Source organism: Arvicanthis niloticus, chromosome 16, assembly GCF_011762505.2.
Source record: "Arvicanthis niloticus isolate mArvNil1 chromosome 16, mArvNil1.pat.X, whole genome shotgun sequence".
In the NCBI taxonomy this organism is placed as follows: Eukaryota; Metazoa; Chordata; class Mammalia; order Rodentia; family Muridae; genus Arvicanthis; species Arvicanthis niloticus.
The window spans coordinates 70304990-70320947 of record NC_047673.1 but is presented as its reverse complement, the minus strand read 5'-3'; the positions used below and the strand labels follow the sequence as shown (position 1 = coordinate 70320947).

At 47.3% G+C, this 15958-nt stretch overlaps 1 protein-coding gene across 1 annotated transcript in view; it reads right to left on the bottom strand.

Moving 5' to 3' along the window:
• Parp1 (poly(ADP-ribose) polymerase 1) overlaps positions 1-10431 on the bottom strand; it is a 32329-nt gene extending 21898 nt beyond the window's left edge. The window contains exons 1-4 of the mRNA XM_034520236.1: positions 10146-10431; positions 5539-5704; positions 2759-2874; positions 1029-1243 (exon numbers count right to left, since the gene is read on the bottom strand). Of these exons, the coding sequence (XP_034376127.1) occupies positions 1029-1243; positions 2759-2874; positions 5539-5704; positions 10146-10265 (617 nt within the window). The 5' untranslated portion in view covers positions 10266-10431. The remainder of the gene's footprint in view (positions 1-1028; positions 1244-2758; positions 2875-5538; positions 5705-10145) is intronic.
• Positions 10432-15958: the final 5527 nt, after the last annotated feature.

Below are 15958 nucleotides of genomic sequence, written 5' to 3'. Positions count from 1 at the left end.
ATTCAGGACTTCTGCCAATAAGAAAGGGCCTGGAGCTCACCCTAGTGTCCAGGACAAGCAGGACAGACCAAGGTCACATCTCACGCCAAACTCCGTCTCTTGCACACAAAGTGACAGAGAATTATGGAAAAGCCAAACACAACTATAAGAACTGAGCCTGCAGCGAGACACAGAGCTGCTCTCCAGATCACCATACGGCTTGAGTTCCCTCTGCTACTTCCTAAGGCCACATGCTAGGGACCAGTAGGACCTGCAGGACTATGGTGATGAGATCAGGCACAGAGCTGAGCATGCACTAGTTCTCCAGCATCATGTCAGAAACAGAGACAGCTGGAGAACCCCAATACCCTGTGCTGTAACAGTTCAAAGGCATCCTCACCCACTGGCCTGATTTGCTAACTTCCCACCTGTGCTGCTCTACGAACTTGTGTTAGGACCACGAATAGTGCAAGAAGCTGCTTGGTGACAGTGGCATAGGTGTTGCTGTTGAGCACAGTACATAGTTCCCCCACCCCCAGCATGCTCATTCATAAACTACTCTAGAATGAGGCCCTTCCCGTTCTAGATGCGAATTCCATGTGTGGGCCCATCTGTTCTGATTCCAGACCCTTCCCAATTGTTCATCTTTTTGTGAAAGTCCTAATTCTCCTAGAGATCTAGACGCAGAAATGCCTCCGCTGCACGACTGTGGCAATGTTAAAGGGTTCAGAACCATGGCCATCACCCGTGCAAGGAAACATGGCTGGTCCACAAGGGTGGTCTTTTACTCTGTGAATGAAGCTTGTATGAAAACGTGGCATAGTCTGCTGTACCTAGCATCTGATGGCAGGAGTGGGGAGAGGTGTGGATGCCCGGGGGCAGATGTCATGCCTGTGAGCTGCTGGGTGGGTACTGGAGCAGCAGATGTCCCAGTCTCTGCTGTCCTCTGCTCCAATAGTCCCACAGCTCCTGGCATTCTGATCATCATCAGATGAACGGAATCCACAGGCTCCCCATAGAATTCTACATTCTAACCGCATCCCACCTACCCTTCACTCTTAACTGCCGGGAGCTGCTGCTTCAGAGCTTCTTTGTCTTCTGCAGAGAGGAGGCTAAAGCCCTTGAGCTGGCTGGCACTGTACTCAGGCCGGAAGCCCAGCTCGTCCCGGTTCTTGACAAAGCAAGCTGGATGGTACCATCGGTCAATCATACCCAGCTGTGGCTTCTCTGGATCCAGCATCTTCTTGGACAGGCGCATCTGGCCCTGTAGGGAAAACCATTTGGTATCTAGGAAATGACAAGGTAGGACAAGGAGCAGCTAGCCTAGGGCCTTAAGTCCAAACAAAGGTACATGGAGCCAACTTGAAGTTCTCAGAAGGTTCTGAGTTTTATATCATCAAGGACTGTGAAGTACCGTTAGGTCCCAGCATTCACATTCTATGAGACTGTCACATGATCTGCTGTGCTACTAAGACACCTTGTTTACACATTCTAAATGACTATCTACATACCCACACGTAGACAAGTAATGGTAAGTGCTTGTCCAAGTGCTAACACTTCCCGGGGATGGGTTAAGATGCTGACACAGTGTGCTGGACAGCAGTAGCATTGCACATTCTGTGATGGCTTTAGTGTGGCGTCTTATCCCAACAGGGACTTTCTGTTCATCCTCACCCTCCATGGACTCTCTGGTCACTGTAACTAAGGTCTGATTACGTTGCAGTGATAAGTAAGAGCTGGCTCTTGCCAATCTGCCAGGTGTACAGTCCACATGACTGACATTGCTGAAGTTTCCCATTTGTGAGGCAGCTGCAAAGAACTGGGCCAACAGAGGTCCTGACAGTTCAGAAACTCCATCTCAGGCTGACTAATACTCTAGAACAGAGCAGCTGCTGCTCCCTCAGAGGCAAGAGGACCACAGTCTTGCCTCCAATGTTTAATGGGAAAAGGTGAGCACATTTAGCAACTACACTTTCCTTAGTCTGGCATCTGCTACATTTAGATCTTGAACCATTCTCAAAGGTCCTTCCAGCACCAGGCTGCGGTGCTGTCTCGGGAGGTGGCAGAAGTAGGGCCTACTAGAAAGAAGTTACAACTTTGGGTTTCCCCTGATATTAAGATGTTGGTCTTCCTTTTAGATCCCATAAACTAAACAGGCCTCCCTTGCTGCAGACTCCTGCTATGTGGGATGCCACCTGAAAGACCTGAAACTGTGAGCTGATATCTGTCGCTTCCTCCCCTTCCTCCCCCCTCCTCCTCCTCTTCCTCCTCAGGTGGACTGTCTATGGCACCATATTGTCTACCACACAAAAAACTGACTCACACACTTCACAATACAGCTAATGCTAAATGAAAGCAGAGAAGGGAGTGCTGGCAAGCACAGGCTACCTTCTACTACTCCCAGCAACACAGCCAGTCATCCATGCACCCTGAATGGCTGCCAGCCTTCAGGGACAAGAACTGGTGGCAAGGGAGGCTGGTCTGTGAAGTTCCTCTGACTAAACAAACAGGAGAGCTGGAAGCAGAATAACCCACCTAACCTCAGACCCATCAAACAAGAACTGTCCCATGCCTGCTGGCTTTGGGCAGACCTATGCTGACTCTCCAGAGGCCCCTACCCATATAGGCAGCTAGGTCTGGGCCTGCCCAGAAGAAAAAGCCATCACCTCCCACCTCCACTGCATTTCTGTATTGTTGTTGTTTTATCCTGAAATGGGCCCTGCCCCCTCAAGGCGAGCACGCATCCCGGGAAGTGTGGGCTCTGGACCCCAAGCTCTACCTTCTCTATCTTCTCCATGCAGCCCTTGCATGTACTCCTGTTGGACTTGGCATATTCCGCTGCAAAGTCACCCAGCATCTTCTCCGCCTTGCCACCACTTCCATCCTGGCCTTTGCCTGAAGAACCAAACACACACATCTGCTTAATTCAGCAGCCTCATGTTGCAGCTCCCAAATGCCCATCTTCTGTCTTCCTTCTCCCAGGACTCTCCCACAAGAACACTGTGTTTTGGGTGACCACAATCATCTCTACTGAACAACTGTGGCCAATTTTTCTTTTAATTCCCACTGCACAGCCAAGGCCTACTCTACTCTAGTCTTTAAATTATGTGTGTCTCTGTGTCTGTGTGGGGATGTGTGTATATGAATGCAGGTGTCAGAAGACAGCATTAGATATCTGACAGTTAGAAGCTGGGAGCCAATCTCAGGTCTACCCTAACCAGTGATTAAAGAGTGAGCAATCTGTCTAGTCCCTACCTTTTACCTTTTGACACAGGGTCTCTTACTAACCTAGAAATCACCAAATTAGCTTGATGGCTGTCTAGTGAGCCCAGGGATCTGCCTGTCTCCACGGCCTACACCCCAAGCCTACAGCATACCAGGCTTTTGACCAGGGTACTGAGGGTCTGAACTCGTCTCCATGCTTACATGGTGTACTTTATACACTGAGTTCTCTCCCAGCTGCTTTACTAACATCTGTAAGGAATTACAAAGGACCACAGAGAAGTAGAGGAGTTATACTGTGCAGTGTCACAACTTCACGAAGCCACAGTCACGGAACCATGGAACTGGAAGAAAAAGTGAACCAAACAGAATTCAGACACAGGCCCTGGTGGTTTGAATGATCAATGTCTCTCATAATCTTGGGCATGTGAGTTGGTCCCCAGATGGTGGTCCTGTTTGGATAAACTTAGGAAGGTAGTCTTGCTGAAGAAGGATGCCACTGAGAGTTTAAAACCTTGTGCCAGTTTCCTGCTCTGTCCACACTTGATGTCACACTTCCCTGTTATGAGACACTTAGGCCCAAATAAATTCTTCTAGAAGTTGCTTGGTCATGCTGTAGAGAGGTAACTAATACAGAGCCTTCTCCACAAATGCTGCTGTAACTACAGGAAAATCCCCCATTGTCTTCCTTAGAGCTAACACAAGTTAACTTAAGCCTACGTTCCATCCTTGGGATCCAGTGGGAGTTAGGAGAGAATCACCATGCATGGATACAACCCCTTCCCACAGAAATAAATAAATAAATGTGAAAATTTACAATTAAACTGAAAGTCAAGCCACAGACTGGGAGACCGTAGCAGTTACAATACGTGTTTACCCAGGGACCTGCAGAGGCTAAGTACGTGGTTGAAAGTAACTGTTACTCTTGTAGAGGATCCAGGTCCAATTCCCAGGTCCCATACATGGTGGTTCACAACATTCCATAACTCTAGTCCTAGGGGGCCAGAAGTCTTTTTCTGACTCCATGAGAACCAGGCACAAACCTGGTGCGCGTACATACATGTAGGCAAAACACTCATACACATAAAATAAATCTAAACATAAAGTTTAAAAAGAAAAAATAAACCACAACAAGCTATAAGCTGAATGTCCTCTGTGTAAAAAGAGTAACAGAACTCTTCAGAAGTGCAGGATTTTGTTTTGACTTTTGAAATAACTGCACATACACGTAAAACATCTTGGAGACAGGATGGGCTGCAGGTCTACACATGAAATCCATCTGTTTCACAGACTCATTATATACACAGCCTTAAGGTTAAGGGCACACAGTATTTCTAGCCTGTCTGCAATTGACTCCACAATGGTCGTGAAATCAGGAGTGGAATTTTCCACCCGTGGTAGCGCATAGCTGCTCAAAGATTCAAATTTTGGAGCACTTCAAATTTTTGGATGAAGGACACTTAAAACTTTACCAATATTAGAAAGCCTGCTGGAATGAAGTCAACTACCCAGAGTCACCAACAGAGGATAGGACAAGCAAAGTGTGGTGCTTAAACAAAGTGTGGTGCTTAAACAGCATTCAGCAGCAAAGCAGGACCAAGGGCATCATGCTGAATGAGAGAAGAAAGTGCATAGGTTTCCTTTTCTCCCTGAAACTAAGCCTAGGCAATACTAACCCATGAGGCTAGAAATCAGAACAGAAGCCAGGAGTTGAAGGTGCACACCTGTAATGCCAGCACTCAAGAAGCTAAGGCAGGAGGATTGCTGACTTTGCAGTCTGTATTTGAGATGTGGTCTCCCTATATACCACTCACTGGCTATCCTTGAACTCACAGAGATCTGCCTGCCTAAGGTCTGTTTTTTGTTTGTTTTTAAGAAGTAGAAAAGAACTGGCAGGGGTTTCCTGGGTGCCATCTGTGTACAGGACCTGGAAGGCACCAGTAGTAGGTACATTATCCACCCACCCACCCATCCAAGCCCACAGAACACACAACAGCAAAGGACATCAATACACTGGGGTGTCAACTATGGGAGCACTGTGCTCTTGTATTTCTCTCCGTTTTCCTAAAACCTGGCAACCTGAGTCCAATTCCTGGAGCCCACGGGAAAGACCCAACTCAGTAAAGCTGTCTTTTAACCTCCACATGCACACACACACACCCCTAATAAAATAAAAAATTAAAACCTATTAAAAATAAGAACCATGCAACTTTAAAGGGTACCTTTCCAGCATCTGGAAAGAAGAAACCAAACCTCATGCAATAGACAATGTGGCCTGAGGAGGAGCTGCTGACTAGAACCTCAGCAGAGTACTCTTGAACCCCTGGCTATACACACCTGCCACTCCTCCAGCCTCTGCCGTCTTCTTGACCTTCTGCTGGTCATCCCATCGCAGCTCAGAGAAGCCATCCACCTCGCTGTCAGGCTGCCGGATGGAGTGGCCCACCTTCCAGAAGCAGGAGAAGTGGTACCAGTGCGGGACTTTTCCATCAAACATGGGTGACTACAGGACATAAAGCAGAGGCCAGGGGCTGTTAGTCTCCATGCAGGCCACAACCCTGCCCCCAGCCTGGGCAGCAATGCATTTCTGTTCTCCCTGAGGCTACCTGACGCTCTCTTAGGTCACACAGAGACTTGCAAATGGAAGTTTCTAAGTTTCTGGCTGTTTCTAAGGTATTTTCCTAAAAGCCAAAACTTATGGCTAGCCATACCCAAATCCACTATCTCAGGATGAGAGGGTAACCTCAGTTCCTTTTAGGGTGTGTGCTACACTTCTGACTTGCTGCACAGCCTGGTGTGACACACAGAGTATCTACTTAGTGTCGCCTAGACCTGTTAGAAGATCCAGGAAGCAGCAGTTGAGCTCAAGGGTCTGGATGGCCCAGAAATGGCTCTTAAGTACCCCTGTGGTTAAAAATAAGGAACAGGACCTAGATAATGAGCCAGGAAGAGAAATGTGTCAGTAGAGTGTCAGGTGCAGGAAGGCATGCATGCATAGGTGAGAAGAACAGCTTCTGTGGGGGGGACGAAAGAGCCTGAGGCACAAGGCTTCCAGGCCTGGAGAGAGGCTGAACACTGGCCTCAGGGAGGTATCCGATCCCCAACGGATCCCCAATGTTGAGGTAAAGGTACTGTGTCACTGCAGGTGGTTTTTTGGTTTTTTTCCAATGAGGCTCTGCACCCAGTACTGCTTGTGTTATTAGAGATGATGACAGTGCCTGAGATGAGGGAGACAAAGATATTAACCCAGTTTCCTGGTACCCTTCCTTCACAGGCCATGCCTCTCCGAAGGTGGCGGCAAAGGCAACAGCATCTCACAGATGGTGGCAACAATGGAGACACAGTGAGTCAGATGAGACAAGAATCTGATAAAAGGAGAGCTACTTAACACAAACTGCCTTCTGACCAACCAAATCAAGAGTGTTTATTATGGCTGCTCCAAGAGGCAGAGAAAGGCCATGAAAGAGACATATTAAGCTGTATTTGAAGATAACCGCTGAAGCTTTAGGATGGAGCTGACCTCCTTTTAGCTACATTAAAATGCAAGGCAGAGGGCTGAGGAGATGGCTCAGTGGCTAAGTTGTTCCTCCATAGGACCTGGGTTCTATTCCTAACACCCATAAGGTTGTTCACACAACCATCTGTAACCCCAGTTCCAGGAGATCTGACCTCTTCTGACCTCTCTTGGCACCAGGTAGGTGATGCACAGACACACATGCATGCAAAACACCCATAAACATAAAGATTAAGTAAATAAAAACTTAAAAAAGTAAGGCAAGCCCTGCCTAGGTGACCCAATCGTAATTACCTGCTCCTGCAGCGCTCCTGAAAGGAAGGGGCTCTGAAAACCTCTGGAGCCTCAGGGCCCCAGCCACTGCTTCCCTCAGGGCAGTATTACACTGAATCTACCCAAACTTCAGTCCCCAGCCAGGCAGATCAAAGGCTGGGGAACTACAGCAAAGACGCCTCTTGACCAGACAATAAATGGCATTTCTGAGAGAACTCTGCTTCTGGCTCTCAACACTCCATCGGATCATACCAGGCAGCAGCTTCAGATCCTTGAGCCCTGTGGCAAGTGGCTTATGCTGGCTCATCTATGGCTGGCCCCTAGATGAGGTGCTGTGGACTAGTGACACCAAGAACTCCCAATGGTGTACTTAAGATATAAAACCAGAGATGTCCATACTCCATAATAAAAACAAAACTTCTGACCATGGCAAGGCCTGAGAATGACTGGTGGTAAAGGCCGACATCCTAAGTTGTTTGTTCCTACCTAGGAGGCACGAAATAGGCCAGGTACAGAATCTAGGACTTAGACCTATGCAGCACAGTGCATCAGCCATGGACCAAGTGCCTCACCCAGCCCCCAACAACTACAATGTTCACCATTTCCTTCCAGGTAAGGCAGAACAAGAGCCCAATCAGCGGGAGGGAGGGAGGCAGCCTCCTCCCAGGGTCATCTCTGCCTCTCAGTTAAGCTGCCTCCCTCACCCAGGGCTTGGAAATATCAGGTTATCAGAAGCTCAGAGAACAATCCTCTCATTCAAATGTAAAAGAAGGTATTTAAACTCAAGTTTTGGTGGGGGGGGGGGGGGGAGCCTTCTTTCAGGCCCTCCCAAGCCAGCCCATAAGACCAACCTTAAATTCAGACCTAAATTCCCATCCCCAACTAAGGCAGAACACTGCCTTCACTCAGAATAATAGTTTCTTTCACAGTCAAAAAACCTGGAGGAGGGCCTTGAATGCTAAGTTATTTTTGGTGGCCTCAGTGTTCCCCAAATCCCTTTTTTCCTCTCTTTCAAGGCAGTTTTGGGGGTCGTCATTTCACAGGAGGGCTATTTTCTGGCTAGTAAAAATGCCTAATAAAAGGTATGAATGGAAGGAAACTGATCATTTCAAAGGCCAGGTGTGGCAGCGCATGACTTTAATCTCATCACTGGAGAGGCAGAGGCAGGCAGATCTCTGTGAGTTCAAGGCCAGCAAGATAACAGTTAAGTCCAGGTCTCAAAAATCAAACAAAACCATTTGAAAGGCTGGGCGTAGCAATACAGGCAGACCTGTAATTCTCAGCACTCCAGGGATGGAGGCCAGAGGATCACAAACATCAGCCTTGAACTCTGGTCTCAAAACCAACCAACCGCTGGGCGGTGGTGGTGCAAGCCTTTAATCCCAGCACTTGGGAGGCAGAGGCAGGCGGATTTCTGAGTTCGAGGCCAGTCTGGTCTACAGAGTGAGTCCCAGGACAGCCAGGGCTACACAGAGAAACCCTGTCTCAAAAAAGCCAAAAAAAAAAAAAAAAAAAAAAAAATCCCCCAAAAAACCCAACCAACCAACCTACTTGTGGAGGAGGTACCACAAGTATCTCCTTCATACTTTACTAACACTCCTCTGATAGCTGCTACAATTGAGGAAGCCCCAATCATAAAATAACATGAAAATATAAGCCAAAGACACTTCTGCTTTCCTGCTTATACTCAAGACTGCAGGAAATAACAGGTTTAAAAAATAAACTGGCAAGAATGTCGATTTTTTTTTTCTTAAACCAAGAGAGTTTTGGGGTTCTATTTATCTTTTCACAGGGAGGAGGGAACTGTGGGGTAAAGTTCACAGGCCTCAGTGGGCAATAGGGCTTTCCACTGTCCTTCAAATTTTAGCTATCTCCATCTCCCTGTCCCACTTCTGTGAATAAAGACTCTTAATCAAGTTCCCACACTTGACTGGGCCATCTTGGGCACACTGCCTAGAGCTCAGCTCCATCAGATGCCAGGCTTATTAATCCTCCTCACACCCTCTTAACCAAGCAGAAAGAGCCCAGGGCGGGTTCCCTGACCAGTCATAAATGCAAGCAACAAAGATATGTCTAGCAGTCCTTGGGATTTTTGTCACTAATGATAATTACAGACACTAATGCAATGCCTAGCTGCTACTTAATAGATATGTATAGAATGAATTAGAACTCTACCACACATGCGATAGGCAGTCTCTCCAAGGGCACCAAGACGACAGCTTCAGTTCTTGCCATTAAGAGAAATAGCAGAAGCAGTGTGGTATCTTGGTGTCCACTGGGTGAATGTCTTCTTCCCCTTTGCCCCCTTAAGTACTGAAACCCAACTGAGGGCTAGCCTGCCTCTTCTGAAACACATGACTGCAGCTGGACAGCAAGAGAAATCAATTACCTTGACCATCAGCAGTGTGAGCTTGGGTAACTGAGTGTATAGGGGAGGTGGGAACAGGGCAGGTGAGAACCACACTTGCAAAGACAGTTATCAGCAAAACCAGAAGCCCAGGAAGCAGGAGCCACTGGAACTGCAAAGACCCTTGATCCCACCACCCCCTGACATCTTGGAAGCGTCAGTGAGGAGACTAGATAACTGCAGAAAGCGCCGACTTCGGGAAGTTTGGAGAAAATGTTGTTTTCAAGTAGTAATCAGGCCCAAGAAACGGCACTGCTTTGCATAATTAAAATAGAAATACCGAGAGCGAGCGGATGTTGAAAGGATAAGCAAACAAAAATAGGCTTAAAGAAGAAGGAAACAAATCTGTACTCATGGAGGACAAAAATCTTCCAGGAAAATAGGCCCAAATCAGAGCAGCTTCAAAGACCTTGCGCACACCCTCCACCCTCACGCCAAGAGAAGGCAGTGAAATAAACAACTCTGCGACCATCCAGACCCAGCGAAGAGGCCGCTTGTCTTTACAAAGCCAGAGGCACCGCCAGATGCTCTTATTTCCCGGGCTTTTTTTTTTTTTCTCTTTTGCAGGGTCAGCGCAATGTTCCGGAAGGGGTCGACCCAGTGGGCCTCAAGGACCTCGGCGGCAACGGCGCGGGCCTTTCCCGCCCTTCTCTCCCAGTCACGCTGAGCCCACGGGGAGTGCGGCGGCCCGGAGCCCACCCAGCCGCCCGGGCCGCGTCGCCCTGCGCCTCCGGCCCAGCCCCGCCGCACCTGCACCATGATGGCCATGCGGAGCGAGTCTTTGGGAATACTCTCGCTGCATTTCTTGCAAGAGGCGCGCCCGCTCTTAGCGTACTCCACTCGGTAAAGCCTCTCCGAGGCCTCCGCCATCCCCACTTCTCGTGCCGCAGCGTCAGCCAGACACCGCCGCCGGTCCGCTCAGCTAACGTGTCGGTTCGCCGCAAGCGTGCGGAGCCGCCTCCACTCAGGATAGATTGCTGATGCCTGGCGGCGGGACCGCCCCCTAGCTCGTGCGCGGGGCGGGGCCTCAGGTCATAGGGCGGGGCTTAGGCACGCGTCTGGGGGTGGGGTTCCAGCTCGGACTGCGCCTGTGCGCGCTGGCCTCACTGCCTCTAGGAAGGGGCAAGGGCGGGGTCCCGAGGAATCTGACAGGCGCCACCCTTTTTGTCGGTTTGTCCCTGAAAGACTTTTTTTGTTCGCTCAAATAATTCCACCTCACCCCTTTCCATTTTTTTCTAGGTACGTTTAGAGCGAACCCTGGTGACCCTAAGTAGGGTATTCTGGTTTGCAGCCTCCAGATTGTTGGCACAGAAAACCAACTAAAGCCTGACTTTTCATTCTTAGTAAATTTATATGCATAACTATAAATTCCAAGAGAATGAGCAGTACCTGTGACTGTTGGCAGTAGTTGCAACATATGTCATATGTCCTCAACCCCTATCTCCGCTCTGACACAGGGTGTCTTAGTGTAGCCATGGTTGTCCTGGAACTTACTCTGTAGACCAGGCTGGCCTTGAACTCACAGGGATCCACATGCCTTTGTCTCCTGAGTGATGAGATCAAAGGCGTGTGACAACATCATCGGCAACAGATATTTCATGGGGAGATCTTGAAGAAGCCGAGTTGCTAGCACTGGCCTCAGTACTTCTCCCTCAGCCCCGCGCACACACCCAACACCTGACTCTCCCAAAAGACACTGCCCAGGGCCCACAAATCCTCATTCCAATAGCAACTCCCTAACCCCATCCTGGGAACCAAGGTATCAGCCTGAGAACAGATAAACAAATGCAGCTTTCAGCCGCCATACCACCAAAGCTGGCATCCTGCATCCTCTCTGATGGATGGCCAAACACTCCCCAACACAGGTGGCTTATGGCCTTGGGAAAAGCAAAAACTATACATCCTTAGAGAGAAATCAAGCCATTTAAGCGTTCCCAGGCAGCTGTGACCGGTTGGAGAAAACATTATAGCTTTCCGTATCTGCCGAGTAACTCTGAAGCCCCCATGTAACCTGCTTGTATATGCTCCCTAAACCCCTAGACACCGGGCCGCGACTTTGCTGTGTGCAATTTTCGGTCCAAACCTGGGTTTGAAATAAAGGCTCTTATGTTTCTTTACAGCAGATATGGCAATTCTTTGAGATCTCTTGGAGACCCCGAGGCCTGGGCATAACAATCTCAAAATATTTAAGGTTATCAACAATTGAAGTTATGGGTATTGTTAAGCTTGCTGTCATTAGATCTTGTTATTTAATGTAGCACTACGATCTTTAATATAATTGGTCTTTAAAAAAAAATAATTATATGAACATGATGCAGGGTCTCACTATAAAGCCCTGGCTGGCCTGGGATTTGCCATGAAGATGAAGTTGGTTTCAAACTCACCGAGATCCACTTGCCTCTGCCCCAAAGTGTGAGTAAACTGCACGACTGGCAGCAAACTGGTTGGTGAGCTGTGGCCTACTTGCCCAGGAGTCTTTCTGATTCAGCAGGTATGAACGGGCTCCAGGTATCTGCTTTGTGCTGCCTGTCTCTCTGCTCTGGCCTTCTAACCCTGCCCTAGGTGAGATCCTGTTGAGACAGAGAAGAGACAGGACGCATGGCTGTTCCCTAACCTAGTCCAGGTGTTGGAGTCCTTCCACTTTGCCTGTGTGAATCCATCTGAGCAAATTCTCCTTTGCCACAGAGGGTCTAAACCTTGCAAGCTAGGCTATCCCAGACTTAAAAAACAGGAACTCTCCAAGACCAAATTACAACGTGTGAATTACAGGCATGTTTAGCCTGTATAAATGTTTATATCTCCCGTGTGTACAGTGTTTGAAGAGCCCAGAAGACGTTTTCATATCTCCTGACTGGAGTTACAGATGACTGTGAGCTGCCATTCGGGTACTGGGGATCGAACCAAGGTCCTTTGAAGGAGCAATCAGTGATTTTAACCTCTGAACCATCTCTCCACACCCTCCCCCTTGCGGTTTAAGAAACAGGAACAATTGCATTTACTTAGAAGTATTTAGCATGTCCACAAACAGCTGCAGCGTCCCCCATTACAAAGGAATATGCAGTCTACAGCCTGATCTCATTTGATCTCAGAAGCTAAGCAGGGTTGGGCCTGGTTAGTACTTGGATGGGAGACCAAGAACTATTCAGCGACCAGCACACATACTTCATGTCCATGTTATAGATGATGGTTTATTTGTCTTCAGTTCTGTCTGCAGAAATGTGGCATCTACTTCAAGCTACTGCTGCCTTGACTTACCCACCATGATGGACTAAGAGTGAGTAAAATAAACACTTTCTCCATAACTCACTTTATTGTTTCATGGTGATGAGGAAGGAAACCAAGACAGCTTAAAATGTTTTTTCTAAATTACATATTATAAATTATAATCATGTATGCACATACACACAGACAGACATACACACACCCACATATATTTTGGAGATAGAGTTTCACAGAACCCAGACTTATCTTTACCTTGCTATATAGCCAAGGTTGGCCTTGAAATCCTGACCTTCCTGTCTCTCCCCTCCAAGTACTCGGATTACAGTGTGTGCCACTATGCTTAGCTCTTAATATTATTAAGAAAAATTTAAGGCTTTTTAGATTTATTTTTGCTTACGTAGATGTGTGTGTGGTTGTGTGGATATATACCCGGTATGTGTTTGTGCCCTCAGAGGCTAAAAGAGGGTATCAGAACTTCTGAAACTGATGTTACAGGGGGTTGTGAGTTACCCAACATGGGTACTGGGAAGCAAGCATGAGTCCTCTGTGAAAGCAATGCTTCTCTGCTAAGCCATCTCTCAAGCCCCCTGTTATTATTATTTTTAACATATTTTGGATTGCCAATGAGAATGAATATAATATATTCTTTTTCTTCTTTTTTTCTTCCTTTCTTTCTTCTTTATTTTATTTTATTTTATTTATTTTGGTGAGATGGGGTCTCACTGTGCTGCCAGGCTGGCCCCAGCTCCTGGTTCAGTGATTCTCTTACTTCACCACATGAGTAGCTGGGGCACAGGTGGACACCCCTGCCCCAACAATACTGAGACTATCTTGTATACTTCACTGATCTTTTCGACTTCCTCTGTGGATTTCCTGTGCTACTTTTGCTGAAAAACTGCCCCATGCTATTTGTTAAATTTCATAGCTTCACAAAAGATTTACTTATTTTTATTTTGCCTGTATGGATATGGATATGGATACTGTGTGTCTCTGTGTAGGTACTAGGAACCGAACCTGGGTTCTCTGGACAAGAAAATGCCCAAAAGCCCTTAACTTCTGAGCCATACCGCCAGCCTCCAGTGTGTGTGTGTGTGTGTGTGTGTGTGTGTGTGTGTGTGTGTGTGTTAATGACATAGACTTGTCTTACTTCTTTCCCTTGTTTGCTCTTACCTCCTGGTTGCTCTTTCCTCACCATAGTTTGTGGCTTGAGGCTGAGATTAGAGACAGAAAGCAATATGATGAAGGAAAAAGGAGCCGGGCCACTGGATTAGTGAGGCCTGTGGTGTGGGATTAGCGAGGCCTGTGGTGTGGAGGCAGCACTGTGCTTCTTTGCTGGCGGCCTCCACCACACACTGACCTTGATATGCCTCTTCTTTCCAAGGATGTCAGACAAGAAGTGTGTTGTTATTTTTTCTTGTATTGCTGGAGATAGAGCCCAGGACTAGGTAAATCTTACTGTCTTACTGTAAGCCTTACTTAATTTTTCACATTTATTTATTTATTTATATATGACGTGTGTGTGTGTGTGTGTGTGTGTGTGTGTGTGTGTACATGCCATGGTGTGTGCAAAGGGCTAGAAGACAATTTGTGGGAGTTGGTTTACTCCTTCTTTCATGTGGATCCTGGGGATTGAACTCAGATCCTCAGGATGGCTGTAAGTGCCTTAACTTGCTGAGCCATCTCACCAGCTAGCCAAATAGTTACGTATAATGTGCATTATCTTGTATTCGAAACCCTTAGTCTAGTACCTGGCATATGGTAGCTATTCAGCGAAAATGTGCTGAATGAACAAAAGATGCATATATAAATAAATATGTACAAAGAAGGTGGATTTTTTTTTGAAAAAAAAAAAAATGTCAGGACAGATCTGAAACGCCATGCCGAAGAGTTGGCAGCACTGTGTGATGCCATTGTTGGCTAGTTCATTCCATTTATCCCAGGTAGGCGGAGCCTAGTCATGGTCTAAGGGCTCTACCATGGGGAGCAGTAGCTACTGAGCACATTTCTCACAGAGCAAATAAACCCAGTTATTTTAGAACACAAGTCCAACATCATGAAATTCACAATTGCCTCTGAAAATTATGTTCCCTTCCAAGCCTACGCAGTTGTCCTGGCTGCTGATTTTCTGTCAGGAGTGGAGCTTGGTTGTGTGGGAGCCGCCATCCCAGGGAGAAGTAGCTGGGCCCACAGCTCATCTGAAGGCTGATGGGTGTGGAGAGCTCCTGGACACAGTGAGTCTGTCCTTTGTCCCTCCTGTACCTCCAGTGATGGCAAAGCAAGGGCAGGTGTGCATCCTCCTAGCTAGTCTGAGAACCTTCATCCTCATTAGCTCAGCAATGGCATGGGTCTTAGAAAAATAAGATTCTCTTGGGTTTTGAAAAACACACATACAGGAGGATAGGAAAGAAAACTGCCCCAGTCCAAGAGGGAAACAGTTTCACCAAACCAAAGTTGCCTTACAGGCCAGCTGGGAAGCCTTGTGCTTATGAAGCCAGGTGCCTTTTGTCAATGGTTACATAAGTCTAATCAGAGTGTAGATTTCTTAACTGTATTCACACACAGGCGCTTTTCAATCGCCGTGATTTATTTTTCAATATCACTTCCTTTAAAAAAAAATAGCTTCAAAAATTCTGTCATTCTCCTTTCCATATAATTTCGAAGGGCAGAAAATTTCAAGTAGAACTGAGTAAACACATGTAATTTCACGTTTTTTAAGATTTGATTTTTTTGAATTACAGTTGAGCCTTATTGAAGCATGATTTATTTGACATATTGAGAAATAATTGAGGCAGATCTTGTTCCCTAAAAGACAATTACATGCAGCGAAATCTCCAGGATTTTAAAACAGGGAGGGATTGTAGAGGAATGGGGGCGGAGTGCTCTAGAGAGCAGAAGTTTCCGGTTTTCTGCAGGTTGCATAGCTAGTGCAGCCTGGGATGAACACAGAGTGGCCCGAGTGTCCTCAGTGCCTCCATGAAGACATGACTCATTGACAAGCTGTGGTCAGTGCTCTGAAAGGCACATTCTATAGCACTTAGGTGAGGTGGTACGTTGGGGTGTAAGACCTAAGAACTGGTCAGCAAGCCCTGAAATTCCTCATACTTAGGAAGCTAGATCAACTCAAGCCAGTCTAGGTCATCAGATTGTTCCATAGATGGTGCCTGGAGCACCAGGCCCCTCTCCAGGGTCAAGAGGGGACAATATTTAGGTAGCTTGACCCATGAGGACCTTTGTACAAAAGCCTTGAGTTAAGAACTCAAGGCATGCTGGGCGGTGGTGGCGCATGCCTTTAATCCCAGCACTTGGGAGGCAGAGGCAGGCGGATTTCTGAGTTCGAGGCC